This window comes from Drosophila albomicans, chromosome 2R (assembly GCF_009650485.2).
Source record: "Drosophila albomicans strain 15112-1751.03 chromosome 2R, ASM965048v2, whole genome shotgun sequence".
NCBI lineage: Eukaryota > Metazoa > Arthropoda > Insecta > Diptera > Drosophilidae > Drosophila > Drosophila albomicans.
This window is the reverse complement of record NC_047631.2, coordinates 33,130,417-33,143,850: the sequence shown is the minus strand read 5'-3', so window position 1 is coordinate 33,143,850 and position 13,434 is coordinate 33,130,417. Positions and strand designations below refer to the sequence as shown.

General features: G+C 36.9%; 4 protein-coding genes across 5 annotated transcripts in view; 3 read left to right on the top strand and 1 right to left on the bottom strand.

Moving 5' to 3' along the window:
- The first annotated feature begins 1,628 nt into the window (after positions 1-1,628).
- LOC117574464 (odorant receptor 67d-like) lies at positions 1,629-3,428 on the top strand. The gene is made up of 4 exons (XM_052006920.1): positions 1,629-2,269; positions 2,655-2,922; positions 2,982-3,137; positions 3,202-3,428. The coding sequence occupies exons 1-4, from the start codon at positions 1,629-1,631 to the stop codon at positions 3,259-3,261; spliced, it is 1,125 nt and encodes a 374-aa protein (XP_051862880.1). The 3' UTR covers positions 3,262-3,428.
- Positions 3,429-4,829: 1,401 nt separating this feature from the next.
- LOC117574461 (odorant receptor 67d-like) lies at positions 4,830-6,720 on the top strand. The gene is made up of 4 exons (XM_034258299.2): positions 4,830-5,581; positions 6,149-6,236; positions 6,296-6,451; positions 6,516-6,720. The coding sequence occupies exons 1-4, from the start codon at positions 4,830-4,832 to the stop codon at positions 6,564-6,566; spliced, it is 1,047 nt and encodes a 348-aa protein (XP_034114190.1). The 3' UTR covers positions 6,567-6,720.
- Positions 6,721-9,365: 2,645 nt separating this feature from the next.
- Positions 9,366-9,897, top strand: LOC127565950 (odorant receptor 67d-like). Its single transcript, XM_052006919.1, has 3 exons — positions 9,366-9,558; positions 9,618-9,773; positions 9,838-9,897. The coding sequence occupies exons 1-3, from the start codon at positions 9,451-9,453 to the stop codon at positions 9,895-9,897; spliced, it is 324 nt and encodes a 107-aa protein (XP_051862879.1). The 5' UTR covers positions 9,366-9,450.
- Positions 9,898-12,220: 2,323 nt separating this feature from the next.
- The window catches only part of LOC117576723 (bone morphogenetic protein receptor type-2), a 29,013-nt gene continuing 27,799 nt past the window's right edge, over positions 12,221-13,434 (bottom strand). Inside the window, exon 8 of one of the 2 annotated variants that reach the window (XM_034261742.2) lies at positions 12,221-13,396. In XM_034261742.2, the coding sequence (XP_034117633.1) occupies positions 12,484-13,396 (913 nt within the window). In that variant the 3' untranslated portion in view covers positions 12,221-12,483. The remainder of the gene's footprint in view (positions 13,397-13,434) is intronic. The other variant, XM_034261743.2, reaches the window with a different exon arrangement.

The window sequence follows — 13,434 nt, the reverse complement described above, 5'->3', positions numbered from 1 at the left end:
TTATGCAAACAAACTTACACAATAGACGAATACTTAAATAAATTAACCATTTATCTGGTAAAAGTATGTAAAAATCATCCAATTAAGTTGTACTCACTTTTTGGGACGCCACTGTCCGTGTTGACCAACCTGCAGAATTCGTTACTGTGAACTCTTGAGGTTTGCTGACTTATAAAGAAGCCACTGTTGCCTAAGCTCAATTTAGACTGAGTAGACAATTGTGTTATTGATATTAACTTTGCGCACCCTTCTCTCTTCTATAGTAATCGAAATAAAAACTGAGTTTTGATTATTGTGTCATTATAAATCTTTCTAAATATTTCTCTTCATATCTGACTCATGAAATTGTAGTGTCAGAAATATAAAAAGAGTGCTTCATCGATGCATTATGCATCTAGTAAATATGTTGCATACTTTTAGGATCATCCAAAAAGTGTATTAAACAAAGTAAAGTCATCCATAATACAGCAAAATTCAGGCACATCCTGACAGGATTTAGTCGAGTGGTCATATAAGTTGAATATTAGATAAACATGAATCATTTATTATCTCGAAATTTGTAAACGAAACAATGTTTAAATTGCTTAACCAATCTAAATAGTTTTAATTAAAAAATGTTGCATACTTTTAGGATGAATCAATATAAAATCTACTACATCATAGTAAAGTCCAAACACATCCAGCACCTTGTAGGATTTGGTCCAGTTGAGCTCAATTAAGTTGACTATTTAATAAAAATTAATCATAAATGATATAGAATAAAAATTTGTAAATAAAATGATGATTGCTTTCACATTTAAAAATAAGTCGACAAGAAATGTGTAATTAGTTACTTATATTTTTTATTATACTGAATGGTCTACAATTTGGTATTCGCTAGCGACGGGTTCTTGGTCATCAGCAATTTCTGTAGATTTAACGTGCTCAAAGTTAAAACTTGGTAGGAAAGGGTCTGGAGTCCAGACAAAGTCCTCATACCTGTAACAACGATTATCAGGAATTTCACCATTTCTGTTACAAATGGTGTCACATGCACCTGACATAAATCTCATTAGACATTTTTGATATTTTGATTCATATTGGTTGGCTTTGCGAATATCTTCAAGTAAGCTATTTCTGCTTAATACCCTATGGATTACAAAGTTACTAAACCTGCTTGCTTTGCTATTATAATAAAAATTAGTACTACGTAAAATATCGGGACTAGATTGATAACAAGAATTCAAGACTTATTACTTAAGGAATGTCTCTTTGTCCGTTTATATTTCAAATACTTTGAATACTTTACATAGGGTGAATAAAGTTGTCACTAAGATATTTCAACTTCGTTTTCGGACTGTGAAAGAAGGAAAACTGTCATGCGTAAAACAGGTGACACAATCCTCACAGTCCTGAGACTGCGATTAATTAAGTAATTTGTGCAGCTGTCAAGGATCCCATGCACGCACTTCGCCTAGAAGTCTATAAAAACCCAACATCCAGTTCATAATGCCAAACAGTCGTGCAGCTTTTTCAGAATGTCGCCAAGTGAAAGTTTTCTGAAAATTATGCGCTTTGTGCGCTTCGTGAAAAGATGTCTGGGAGTCGATGTCTATGTTAAGTTTTATCGTATGAACATTTTGACGGCAATGTGTATCACAGCTTGCTTAATATACGGCGGATTCACACTCAACACCGCGATTATTGAGAGGCATTCGAAGTTTGCTTTCCAGGCACTGGTGATGACCGGTCTCTGGATGCAAGGTATCAACAAGCTGTTTGTGTTTATTTATAATGCACACAATCTCTACGAATTGAATCAGAGTGCTTTAAAAGTCTATCTCGATTTCGAAAATCATTCGGATCCCAGATTTGCCACAAATCTGCAGGAGAGTTGCGACAGATTGCGACGTGCTCTTATTATTGTGTTCACGTTCTATTGCGTCGGCGTCAGTGGCATGATTATCTTGCCCCTCACGGTCAATATGTTTACCGGGGAGCGTCACTTGATCATGCAGTTTTATGTTCCGGGTATTGATCATACGACTCAGTGGGGATTTTGGATAACGCAAGGGTTTCATGTTTTTGTGCTGATCGTTGGCGGTTTGGGAATGTTTGCTGGCGATTTGGTTATTCTTGTGCATCTGCTGCAGTCATATATATTCAGGGATGTGCTGCGTCTTAAGATCGACATATTCAACACGTTTGTGGATGAACCTGGCAAGCAATCGGATTCGGATATACAGAAAGGACTTGTCGACATTATGCAGTTTCATCAGCTCTACTTGAGGTAAGAGTAAAGTTGAAGAAAGAATTCTTAGATTCAAGAAGTAAAAAATACCTTTAATTAATCATAAATCAAAACTAAATATTTAATTTGAATTCTCGAAAACTTCCAATTCCGAAATCAACAATATTTAATTTAAATTTGAGAAAACCTTGATTTATTGCAATAAAAAATCATGAGCATTTTTGGCGTCTTCATTGGTGTGGTGATTTAATGAAAACGCCGTTTGTATTTAACTTAACTTTATTGATTATTATAAACGTATAACTGGTGTAATTGAAAGCACAAATTGAAGTGGCTTCGCAATGAAGTTGGCTGCGATCCATTCACGGTTGCCCAACTAATCGTTTGGTGTTGCCAGCATATGGGCAATAGGTGGCTGACAGAGTTGCCACACATTCGATTATGGTGGCGCCATCTATGTGTCATCTGAGATCATCATTCTGAATATTTTATATTCCAACAGTTTCTTCGCTCGCTGCAACGATCTCTTCTACACGATTGTATCCATCCAAGTCATCACAGCAGCTGGTTGCTTTATTCTGACCATGTTTGTGCTCCTTACCAGCGTTTGGCCTGGTGGCTGGGCTTATGCAGTTGGTGTAGCTTCCAATTTGTATATTTATTGCATACTCGGTACTTTGGTTGAAAATTGTGTAAGTAAGCAGTGGAAATCTCTGAAGACTGATTTACTAAATTATCCAATTTTGTATAGAACGATGATCTCATCTATGAGGTCTACAACATATCTTTCTACAATCTGAATGCTCGCCAGCAGCGTCAAGTTTTATTCATGTTATGCAAAGCTCAAAGCACTGACATGATTCAGGTACTGGGTGTTATGCCATTGGCCGTGAGCACAGGTCTTCAGGTTAGCTATTTTCTTAATCAAACAAATCTACACTTGATATTTATTGATACTTTATCTCAATCAGGTCACAAAGAGCATTTATAGCGTTGCAATGATGATGATAAACTTTGTTATGAAAGAATAAATTAAAAATTAAATGAAAACAGAGCACAATGAAGTCCACCCCAACCCCAACGTTATAAATGCAACGATAGATTTTTTTAATGCACTGCGTGGACGTCGAACTTATCTTAACAGTTTGAACGAGCTAAGCACCAATTTTGAATCTGCTTATTAAATAATGAAAAATGTTAGAACCGAAGTAGAAAAAAGTAATGTAGTTTGAATAAATTTGCTTATTTTGAATGAAACTTCTTTAGGTGTACTAATTTTGTATAATAATCTCTGTGATTTTCAGTGGTCAAGCAATCATCGCGGCACTTGGCACAGACGAACAGGGTAACAAAAAGAAAGAGAGTCTGAAAAGTAAATAAAATGGAGTATAGGAAACTTTCTGGAAACTTCCATAACTGACACTTCTTTTACTTACCAGCTTAAGCATCTTACTTGCGTTCTCTAAATCCCAATGTTTGTCCCAAAGTATGCAACGACTTAAGCTTACCGTCTACTTGTTCAGTTCCTGCTTAGGAAAACTGCATCAGAAGATAGCTGACAATGTCCTGTCACTTGCAACTGTCACAGATCCCATCATAACTAATCATGTGGCTTTGCAAAGCTAATTATACCCGCTACCCATAGGGTAGAAGGGTATTATAACTTTGTGCCGGCAGGAAATGTATGTAACAGGTAGAAGGAGGCATCTCCGACCCTATAAAGTATATATATATTCTTCTTGATCAGCGTCAACAGCCGAGACGATCTAGCCATGTCCGTCTGTCCGTTTGTGTGTCTGTCCGTCTGTCCGTATGAAACACTGGATCTCAGAAACTATAAGAGATAGAGTTATTTTTTTTTTTCGACAGCATTTGTTATGTTTGCACGCCGATCAAGTTTGTTTCAAATTTTTGCCACGCCCACTTCCGCCCTCGCAAATCAACAAAAATCTAATAACAAGCGTAATTTTAAAGCTAGAGTTTCGAATTTTAGTATATATAATAATTACTATAGGAGTTATGATTCCTGAGAATTTGGTTGCGAAGTTATTAAAGAAATACTTTTGTATGAAAAAAAAGACGCCTGCTTACTAGGGGTCTTAAATGCTTTGGCTGACAATCTGGTATATTGTGCCGTCTATGGTATATTTTGAATGCGGTACTATATCGATATACCAAATATACCATTTGGTATATTTTTAGTATTTTTGCAATATATTCGGTATATTTATTCAAAATGGGTAGCTGGTATCTCACAGTCAAGTACACTTGTCTGTAGCTTTCTTTCTTGTTTTTCTTGATATCACTTATAAAGGCAATTTAAAGCATTGCTATTTTAAAGGTAAGGTTCGAAATACATGAAATGTTAAAATTTAAATTAAACAATTCATTTTTATAATGTATAAGTATTTACTCCTAATGTGAAAGAAGGAAAACTGTCATGCGTAAAACAGGTGACAAAATCCTCACAGTTATGAGACTGCGATTAATTAAGTAATTTGTGCAGATGTCAAGGATCCCATGCACGCACTCCGCCTAGAAGTCTATAAAAACCCAACATCGAGTTCATAATGTCAAACAGTCGAATAGATTTCTCAGAATGTCGCCAAGTGAAAGTTTTCTGAAAATTATGCGCTTTGTGCGCTTCGTGAAAAGATGTCTGGGAGTCGATGTCTATGTTAAGTTTTATCGTATGAACATTTTGACGGCAATGTGTATCACAGCTTGCTTAATATACGGCGGATTCACACTCAACACCGCGATTATTGAGAGGCATTCGAAGTTCGCTTTCCAGGCACTGGTGATGACCGGTCTCTGGATGCAAGGTATCAACAAGCTGTTTGTGGTTATTTATAATGCACACAATCTCTACGAATTGAATCAGAGTGCTTTAAAAGTCTATCTCGATTTCGAAAATCATTCGGATCCCAGATTTGCCACGAATCTTCAGGAGAGTTGCGACAGATTGCGACGTGCTCTTATTATTGTGTTCACGTCCTATTGTGTCGCCGTCAGTGGCATGATTATCTTGCCCCTCACGGTCAATATGTTTACCGGGGAGCGTCACTTGATCATGCAGTTTTATGTTCCGGGTATTGATCATACGACTCAGTGGGGATTTTGGATAACGCAAGGGTTTCATGTTTTTGTGCTGATCGTTGGCGGTTTGGGAATGTTTGCTGGCGATTTGGTTATTCTTGTGCATCTGCTGCAGTCATATATATTCAGGGATGTGCTGCGTCTTAAGATCGACATATTCAACACGTTTGTGGATGAACCTGGTAAGCAATCGGATTCGGATATACAGAAAGGACTTGTCGACATGATGCAGTTTCATCAGCTCTACTTAAGGTGAGAGTAAAGTTGAAGAAAGAATTCTTAGATTCAAGAAGTAAAAAAAAACCTTTAATTAATCGTAAATCAAAACTAAATATTTAATTTGAATTCTCGAAAACTTCCAATTCCGAAATCAACAATATTTAATTTGAATTTGAGAAAACCTTGATTTATTGCAATAAAAAATCATGAGCATTTTTGGCGTCTTCATTGGTGTGGTGATTTAATGAAAACGCCGTTTGTATTTAACTTAACTTTATTGATTATTATAAACGTATAACTGGTGTAATTGAAAGCACAAATTGAAGTGGCTTCGCAATGAAGTTGGCTGCGATCCATTCACGGTTGCCCAACTAATCGTTTGGTGTTGCCAGCATATGGGCAATAGGTGGCTGACAGAGCTGCCACACATTCGATTATGGTGGCGCCATCTATGTGTCATCTGAGATCATCATTCTGAATATTTTATATTCCAACAGTTTCTTCGCTCGCTGCAACGATCTCTTCTACACGATTTGTATCCATCCAAGTCATCACAGCAGCTGGTTGCTTTATTCTGACCATGTTTGTGCTCCTTACCAGCGTTTGGCCTGGTGGCTGGGCTTATGCAATTGGTGTAGCTTCCAATTTGTATATTTATTGCATACTCGGTACTTTGGTTGAAAATTGTGTAAGTAAGCAGTGGAAATTTCTAAAGATTGATTTACCAAATTATCCAATTTTTTAAAGAACGACGATCTCATCTATGAGGTCTACAACATATCTTTCTACAATCTGAATGCTCGTCAGCAACGTCAAGTTTTATTCATGTTGTGCAAAGCTCAAAGCACTGACATGATTCAGGTAATGGGTGTTATGCCTTTGGCCGTGAGCACAGGTCTTCAGGTTAGCTATATTCTTAATCAAGCAAATCTACACTTGATATTTATTGATACTTTATCTCAATCAGGTCACAAAAAGCATTTATAGCGTTGCAATGATGATGATTAACTTTGTTTGAATCAATAAACTGCAAAAGAAAAAACACAGCACAATGAAGTCTACTTCGTTCCAGCGTGACATATTTGGAAGCTAAAAACACAGGACGTGGACCCCAACGTTATAAATGCAACGATAGATTTTATTTTAGTGCACTGCATGCACTTCAAATTTCTTTTAACCAAACTGCTTATTAAATAAAGTAGAAGAAAGTAATGTAGTTTGAATAAATTTGCTTATTTTTAATAAAATTTCTTTAGGTATAGAACATTTGTATAATAATCTCTGGGATTTTCAGTGGTCAAGCAATCATCGCGGCACTTGGCACAAACGAACAGAGCAACAAAGAAAGAGAGCCTGAAAAGTAAATAAAATGGAGTATAGGAAACTTCCATAACTGACATTTCTTTTACTTACCAGCTTAAGCATCTTACTTGCGTTCTCTAAATCCCAATGTTTGTCCCAAAGTGCGCAATGACTTAAAGCTTACCGTCTACTTGTTCAGTTCCTGCTTAGGAAAACTGCATCAGAAGATAGCTGACAATGTCCTTAATGTCCTGTCACTTGCAACTGTCACAGATCCCATCATAACTAATCATGTGGCCTTGCAAAGCTAATTATACCCGCTACCCATAGGGTAGAAGGGTATTATAACTTTGGAAATGTATGTAACAGGTAGAAGGAGGCATCTCCGACCCTATAAATTATATATATTCTTGATCAGCGTCAATAGCCGAGACGATCTAGCCATGTCCGTCTGTCCGTCTGTGTGTCTGTTCGTCTGTCCGTCTGTGTGTCTGTTCGTCTGTCCGTCTGTCCGTATGAAACACTGGATCTCAGAAACTATAAGAGATAGAGCTATAATTTTTTTTCGACAGCATTTGTTATGTTTGCACGCCGATCAAGTTTGTTTCAAATTTTTGCCACGCCTACTTCCGCCCCCGCAAATCAACAAAAATCTAATAACAAGCGTAATTTTAAAGCTAGAGTTTCGAATTTTAGTATATATAATAATTACTATAGTAGTTATGATTCCTGAAAATTTGGTTGCGATCAGATAAAAAGTCGAAGTTATTAAAGAAATACTTTTGTATGGAAAAAAAAAAACGCCTACTTACTAGGGGTCTTAGTTGCTTTGGCTGACAATCTGGTATATTGTGCCGTCTATGGTATATTTTGAATGCGGTACTATATCGATATACCAAATATACCATTTGGTATATTTTTAGTATTTTTGCAATATATTCGGTATATTTATTCAAAATGGGTAGCGGGTATCTCACAGTCAAGTACACTTGTCTGTAGCTTTCTTTCTTGTTTTTCTTGATATCACTTATAAAGGCAATTTAAAGCATTGCTATTTTTTTTTTTTCGATATACATGAAATGTTGAAATTTAAATTAAACAACTCATTTTTATAATGTATAAGTATTTACTCCTAATGTGAAAGAAGGAAAACTGTCATGCGTAAAACAGGTGACAAAATCCTCACAGTTCTTAGACTGCGATTAATTAAGTAATTTGTGCAGATGTCAAGGATCCCATGCACGCACTTCGCCTAGAAGTCTATAAAAACCCAACATCCAGTTCATAATGCCAAACAGTCGTGCAGCTTTTTCAGAATGTCGCCAAGTGAAAGTTTTCTGAAAATTATGCGCTTTGTGCGCTTCGTGAAAAGATGTCTGGGAGTCGATGTCTATGTTAAGTTTTATCGTATGAACATTTTGACGGCAATGTGTATCACAGCTTGCTTAATATACGGCGGATTCACACTCAACACCGCGATTATTGAGAGGCATTCGAAGTTCGCTTTCCAGGCACTGGTGATGTCCGGTCTCTGGTTTCAAGGTGTCAACAAGCTGTTTGCGTTTATTTATAATGCACACAATCTCTACGAATTGAATCAGAGTGCTTTAAAAGTTTATCTCGATTTCGAAAATCATTCGGATCCCAGATTTGCCACAAATCTGCAGGAGAATTGCGACAGATTGCGACGCGCTCTTCTATTGCGTCGGCGTCAGTGGCATGATTATCTTGCCCCTCACGGTTAATATGTTTACCGGGGAGCGTCACTTGATCATGCAGTTTTATGTTCCGGGTATTGATCATACGACTCAGTGGGGATTTTGGATAACGCAAGGGTTTCATGTTTTTGTGCTGATCGTTGGCGGTTTGGGAATGTTTGCTGGCGATTTGGTTATTCTTGTGCATCTGCTGCAGTCATATATATTCAGGGATGTGCTGCGTCTTAAGATCGACATATTCAACACGTTTGTGGATGAACCTGGTAAGCAATCGGATTCGGATATACAGAAAGGACTTGTCGACATGATGCAGTTTCATCAGCTCTACTTAAGGTGAGAGTAAAGTTGAAGAAAGAATTCTTAGATTCAAGAAGTAAAAAAAATCCTTTAATTAATCGTAAATCAAAACTAAATATTTAATTTGAATTCTCGAAAACTTCCAATTCCGAAATCAACAATATTATTTAATTTGAATTTGAGAAAACCTTGATTTATTGCAATAAAAAATCATGAGCATTTTTGGCGTCTTCATTGGTGTGGTGATTTAATGAAAACGCCGTTTGTATTTAACTTAACTTTATTGATTATTATAAACGTATAACTGGTGTAATTGAAAGCACAAATTGAAGTGGCTTCGCAATGAAGTTGGCTGCGATCCATTCACGGTTGCCCAACTAATCGTTTGGTGTTGCCAGCATATGGGCAATAGGTGGCTGACAGAGTTGCCACACATTCGATTATGGTGGCGCCATCTATGTGTCATCTGAGATCATCATTCTGAATATTTTATATTCCAACAGTTTCTTCGCTCGCTGCAACGATCTCTTCTACACGATTGTATCCATCCAAGTCATCACAGCAGCTGGTTGCTTTATTCTGACCATGTTTGTGCTCCTTACCAGCGTTTGGCCTGGTGGCTGGGCTTATGCAGTTGGTGTAGCTTCCAATTTGTATATTTATTGCATACTCGGTACTTTGGTTGAAAATTGTGTAAGTAAGCAGTGGAAATCTCTGAAGACTGATTTACTAAATTATCCAATTTTTTATAGAACGATGATCTCATCTATGAGGTCTACAACATATCTTTCTACAATCTGAATGCTCGCCAGCAGCGTCAAGTTTTATTCATGTTATGCAAAGCTCAAAGCACTGACATGATTCAGGTACTGGGTGTTATGCCATTGGCCGTGAGCACAGGTCTTAAGGTTAGCTATGTTCTTAACCAAACCAATCTACACTTGATATTTATTGATACTTTATCTCAATCAGGTCACAAAGAGCATTTATAGCGTTGCAATGATGATGATAAACTTTGTTATGAAAGAATAAATTAAAAATGAAATGAAAACACAGCACAATGAAGTCCACTTCGTTCCAGCTTAAAATAGAGGACGAGGACCCAACGATATAAATGCAACGATAGATTTTTTTAATGCACTGCATGGACATCAAACTTTGCTTGAATAGCATCAACTGAGTCGAAAAGATTGAACGATCTAAGCTTTCTATTTAACAAAATGAAAATGAATAATATTTTTAATCTGCTTATGAAAAAATAAAATATTTTCGAAGCACAGTAGAAAAAGTAATGCAGTTTGAATAAAATGCTTATTGTCAATGTCTTTTTTTGGGGGATACAAAATTTGTATAATAATCTCTGTGATCTTCAGAGCAATCAAGTTCTTGATACTGTAAGTAATGTATTCTCTTATAAGGAGAATATCTCCTTTAATGTGTATTCCAAAATCCCTCTACGATGCATATGTAAATTTGTTTTATAAAATCGAAAGTTTTTATTATAAAACTTGTTCTACGAACTATGCTTAACATTCTTAACTTGGTCGAGAAAATTGACTTAAGTTAAGCACATATTTTGTTTAGATGCTTTCTATTTAATTCAATTCTTTTTGTGGCTGTTAAGTGTGATGCGTTGTGGCCGGTAAGTGCGAAATGTTGTGGCCGTTAAATGAGATGCGTTGAGGCCACTAAGTGAAAATTGATATGAGAATAGTGTTCATCTGCCTATGAATTCATAGAATATGTTAGAAACACCGTAGAGGAAAATTTGTATAATAATCTGAGTGATCTTCAGAGATCAAGCAATCAAATTGCTTATAATTGCGAATATTTCCATTAAAGTTTAAGCTACAACCCCTTTTGTGTGTGTGTAAAAAGACGTAAGTTTAGTTATTGGTTTTGTATTTATTATAAAACTCGTTAATCGATGTCTGCATTGGAATCGTGTGATTTATTTACTGTGTTACACAAAGTTTTGTTCCAAATATATATTGATTTTTGTTGTTTGTTATTCAGCGATGCGCCCGAATGTTGATGAGTTTTTAGTTAAATGTTTGTTGTTGTAAAAACAATTGCAATACGAGTATAATACTTGAGTGTGTTGTTAGACCTGTCTGAGCCAGGTTACCAGGTTAGATTGACACAAATAAGTTGAATAAATTTAACAATGTGCAATGGAGGTTGACGTGCTACGTGTTCAATGTTCAATGTTCAATGTTCACTTGGACGATTTGCAATGTATTTTTATGTATTTTCATTATTGTTAAATCTCATTTTACATATGTACATCTTATGCCAGCGACTTATTTCTAGATACTTCTTTTTGATAGATGCGATATATATATTGTTCACTATTTCGTATGTGATCAGTTAATCAATTAATGCATTAATTAGTCAATTGTTTGCTGTTAAGGAAGCTCTACAACCAATCCGCAAATTTAGACTCAGTCTTTGCCATGCTTTTCAATTTGCTAAATTCTAGACCAATTGCAGTCGGAATTGACTTGAACAATAAAATGTAAACAAAACAAAAAAGACATTTCAATTAAAAAATGCAATTTCCACAATTTCAATTCAATAAATCTATTCTATTTTCTTGTATGTATTTTCATTTCTTTCACAAAAAAATAATAATATAATGTTTGATGTTTTCATGTTCACGTCTTACAAGCTCGAGTTGAAAAAGTCTACGTTGATATTGTTTGTTTATTAACTTTAAACTTAAACATAGAAAATTACAATTATCATATATGTATGTATAGTAATATTAATATGTAAGTTTTTATTGCAATTTGCCGTCATCATTTTTACGTACGTAAATATGTTGTATATATGTATGTATATGCATATGTATATTTGTTTCAACTTAATGTATTTTGGATACGAAACATGTAAAGAACTATCGAATCGAGTGTGCTCGACTCGCCGATACCCTGTAACTAGAACCAAAATATGGGGAAGGAAAATACAATACAAAATACGTCCAAAATGTACAACTACACAAATACAATATATATATTTACATCGAGCATCATTCATCTTTATCTTCAATATTTTTCAATTCATTTATCAATCTCATTTCAATCATCACATGCTTCAGTTTATGGTAGACGACGGACACGTCTCGAATCGAATATTTATACTTATATGTTTAATCAATAGGGCTGCCTTGGCTTTTACTTTATACCCTCTTCAACCATGTGTGTGTGGGGGGATAAATAGATGCAGGGTATCCAAGAAAATATGTATATAAATATGTTTGAAATACCGTATAATTATTACAGCTATGCCGTTTCATTTGTTTAAGTCTAGCAGTTATCGAACTAAATGATATATAATAAATACTTTCGCTTGATTACATTCATAATAACATTTACTAGTTTTGCTTTACATAATTCATAAATATAAAAAGGACTAGGAACCAGTATAAAATATTAGAAAGGATGTTCCGAAAACACACACAAATTTTCTTTTAAGGACTAAATTTTTACGCATTTTATATAGTGTTGTGTTACTTGTTGAACGGGTTGAAACGCAAGGATTCAATTGGCATTAAGAGGAAACCAAAGAAGGGAGCAACAAACTGCCTAGAAATGATAAAAGGTAACAACAATCTGGCTAATTTCCCTGTCCGTTGCCCATGGCTTGCTGTTGTTGTTGCTGCTGCTGCTGCAGTTGTTGTTGATGTTGCTGTTGTTGCTTCTTCTTGTCGAATATGGACAACTTGGATTTGACGGCTCCCTCACAGACCATCATTCGCTGTTGCGCGGGCTTCTTGTCGAGGTCAAAGCACAGCGAGTCCGTATTTAAATGCCGCTTAAAGTCCGAATAATGATGCGAATCGTAGGACAGATAACTCGAACCCAGAGCGGAGGCAGCCACAGCGGCAGCCACACTCCCATTGCCATTGCGATGATGCACCGACGGCGGCGATAAATCCTGTCGCTTGCGCTCAAAGTACTCCACAATCTTGGCAATCTGTGCGGATCGCGTGCTGGGCAACGCAGTGAACGAGCGATCATCCCAGAGCAGCGAATCGGAGCTGATGTCATCGGAGCTGTCTGTGTAGATGGACGATGTGCGATTCTTGCAGTAGAGCAATTGATTCGTGGCAAACGGACTGCGCTGCAGCAGCGAATGCAACTCGGAGTCGAGAGCCAAACGATTCAATATGCCAGCCGTTGCCGTCATCTGGCCATCGCTCACATTGCCGCTGACAAAGGCATGATGACACGTGTAGCGACGCTGATGATGCGTCCGTGGTGCAATTATCTCGGCGTCCAGTTCATCCATGGAGTCCAGCGCTGTGGAGGATGACGTGTTGCCCGCAATGGCAGCGGCATCGTTGTCCACCAAGAGCGCCGAAGATGAGGTAGAGGGCGAATCCGTGTGTGGCTGTTGTTGTTGCTGCTGCTGTTGTTGCTGTGGCAGCTGTGATTGCTGCTGTGCCGCAGCAGCGGCTGCCACAATAGCGGCTGTCGATGAGGGCGTCGCATAGTAGCAGCAACGGCACAAACTCGCCAGCTTGTCACTGCAAAAGGTAAAGTAGAAATCTTAGTAAGGGAAACT

What these genes read in the sequence shown, in the direction of transcription:
- LOC117574464 (XM_052006920.1), top strand. Translation starts at nt 1,629, where the DNA reads ATGTGTATCACAGCTTGCTTAATATACGGCGGATTCACACTCAACACC. An exon ending in TTTCATCAGCTCTACTTGAG is followed by an intron (nt 2,270 to 2,654) that starts GTAAGAGTAAAG and finishes TGGCTGACAGAG; the next exon opens with TTGCCACACATTCGATTATG. An exon ending in CCGTGAGCACAGGTCTTCAG is followed by an intron (nt 3,138 to 3,201) that starts GTTAGCTATTTT and finishes TATCTCAATCAG; the next exon opens with GTCACAAAGAGCATTTATAG.
- LOC117574461 (XM_034258299.2), top strand. Translation starts at nt 4,830, where the DNA reads ATGTCGCCAAGTGAAAGTTTTCTGAAAATTATGCGCTTTGTGCGCTTC. An exon ending in GTACTTTGGTTGAAAATTGT is followed by an intron (nt 6,237 to 6,295) that starts GTAAGTAAGCAG and finishes AATTTTTTAAAG; the next exon opens with AACGACGATCTCATCTATGA. An exon ending in CCGTGAGCACAGGTCTTCAG is followed by an intron (nt 6,452 to 6,515) that starts GTTAGCTATATT and finishes TATCTCAATCAG; the next exon opens with GTCACAAAAAGCATTTATAG.
- LOC127565950 (XM_052006919.1), top strand. Translation starts at nt 9,451, where the DNA reads ATGTTTGTGCTCCTTACCAGCGTTTGGCCTGGTGGCTGGGCTTATGCA. An exon ending in GTACTTTGGTTGAAAATTGT is followed by an intron (nt 9,559 to 9,617) that starts GTAAGTAAGCAG and finishes AATTTTTTATAG; the next exon opens with AACGATGATCTCATCTATGA. An exon ending in CCGTGAGCACAGGTCTTAAG is followed by an intron (nt 9,774 to 9,837) that starts GTTAGCTATGTT and finishes TATCTCAATCAG; the next exon opens with GTCACAAAGAGCATTTATAG.